Source organism: Egretta garzetta, unplaced genomic scaffold, assembly GCF_000687185.1.
Source record: "Egretta garzetta isolate BGI_Z169 unplaced genomic scaffold, ASM68718v1 scaffold345, whole genome shotgun sequence".
In the NCBI taxonomy this organism is placed as follows: domain Eukaryota; kingdom Metazoa; phylum Chordata; class Aves; order Pelecaniformes; family Ardeidae; genus Egretta; species Egretta garzetta.
In genome coordinates, this window is record NW_009259692.1 from 575860 (window position 1) to 577005 (window position 1146).

At 55.1% G+C, this 1146-nt stretch overlaps 1 protein-coding gene across 19 annotated transcripts in view; it reads right to left on the bottom strand.

Moving 5' to 3' along the window:
• Positions 1 to 1146, bottom strand: part of TCF3 (transcription factor 3) — a 79472-nt gene that overhangs the window by 4880 nt on the left and 73446 nt on the right. For 11 of the 19 annotated variants that reach the window (XM_035894330.1, XM_035894313.1, XM_009638875.2 and 8 more), the window contains one exon: positions 807 to 1045. The exons of the other annotated variants lie outside the window; for them this stretch is intronic. In XM_035894330.1, the coding sequence (XP_035750223.1) occupies positions 807 to 1045 (239 nt within the window). The remainder of the gene's footprint in view (positions 1 to 806; positions 1046 to 1146) is intronic. 19 annotated transcript variants of the gene reach the window in all.

Consider the following 1146-nt stretch of genomic DNA (forward strand, 5'->3'; position numbering starts at 1 on the left):
GGGAGGACGGGTCATCGCTCCCTGCTGCCGCGGGCAGAGCCGGGCTGTGTGCTTGGAGCAGCCCTCGGAGAGATGTCAGATCTGGGCCCTCTTCTGGGAGATTTGCTGGGGTTTGGGGTTTGGTGGGTTTTTGGGTTTTTTTTTCATTTTGTTGGCCAAGCAGCTGAGCAAAACACCTGGCTGCGGGAAAGCGAGGACGGCGCAGGGGCCCCCTCAGGGACCGGCATGCAGCACACACGGTGGCAGTGGGGAACAAAAGAGAGAACAGCAGGGATGCAAAAAAAGGGGGAGGGGGGGGAGAAAAAAAAAAAGGAAAAAAAAAAAAAAAAACATCGCTCCCTGCTGCCGCGGGCAGAGCCGGGCTGTGTGCTTGGAGCAGCCCTCGGAGAGATGTCAGATCTGGGCCCTCTTCTGGGAGATTTGCTGGGGTTTGGGGTTTGGTGGGTTTTTGGGGTTTTTTTTCATTTTGTTGGCCAAGCAGCTGAGCAAAACACCTGGCTGCGGGAAAGCGAGGACGGCGCAGGTGCCCCCTCGGGGACCGGCATGCAGCACACACGGTGGCAGGGGGGGAGGCAGTGGGGAACAAAAGAGAGAACAGCAGGGATGCAAAAAAAGGGGGAGGGGGGGGAGAAAAAAAAAAAGGAAAAAAAAAAAAAAAAAAGGACATCGACAGCCTTGGGACCCCAAGGCCTCAGGGGAGAGAGACAGTGCGAGGCGCCACAGCACATGTCACAGGAGACAGACAGACAGACAGCCCCGTGCCGATCAGATACGTAAAATATCACCACTCCGGGACCCTCACTGACCTCTAACTTGTTGCTCCAGGTTCAGTATGACTGATACGGCCTGGTGTAGGATTAGCAGTTTGGTCTGCGGTTTTTCGCTGTTTAGGTGGAGTTGGCACATGCGTCCGAGCTCTTTAAAGGCCTCGTTGATGTCACGGACCCGCAGGCGCTCACGGGCATTATTGGCGACCCTCCTTTCTCTCTCTCTCTCGGCTTTTTGCTCTGGGGGAAGAAGATCGTCCTCCTCATCCTCATCTTGACTAATGGTTTAAAATAAGAACGAGACAGGGACATTCCTCGCGTGCACTCTCAGCACTGGTCAACTCACAGAAAAAGAAACACACGTCGAGGCACCGAGACG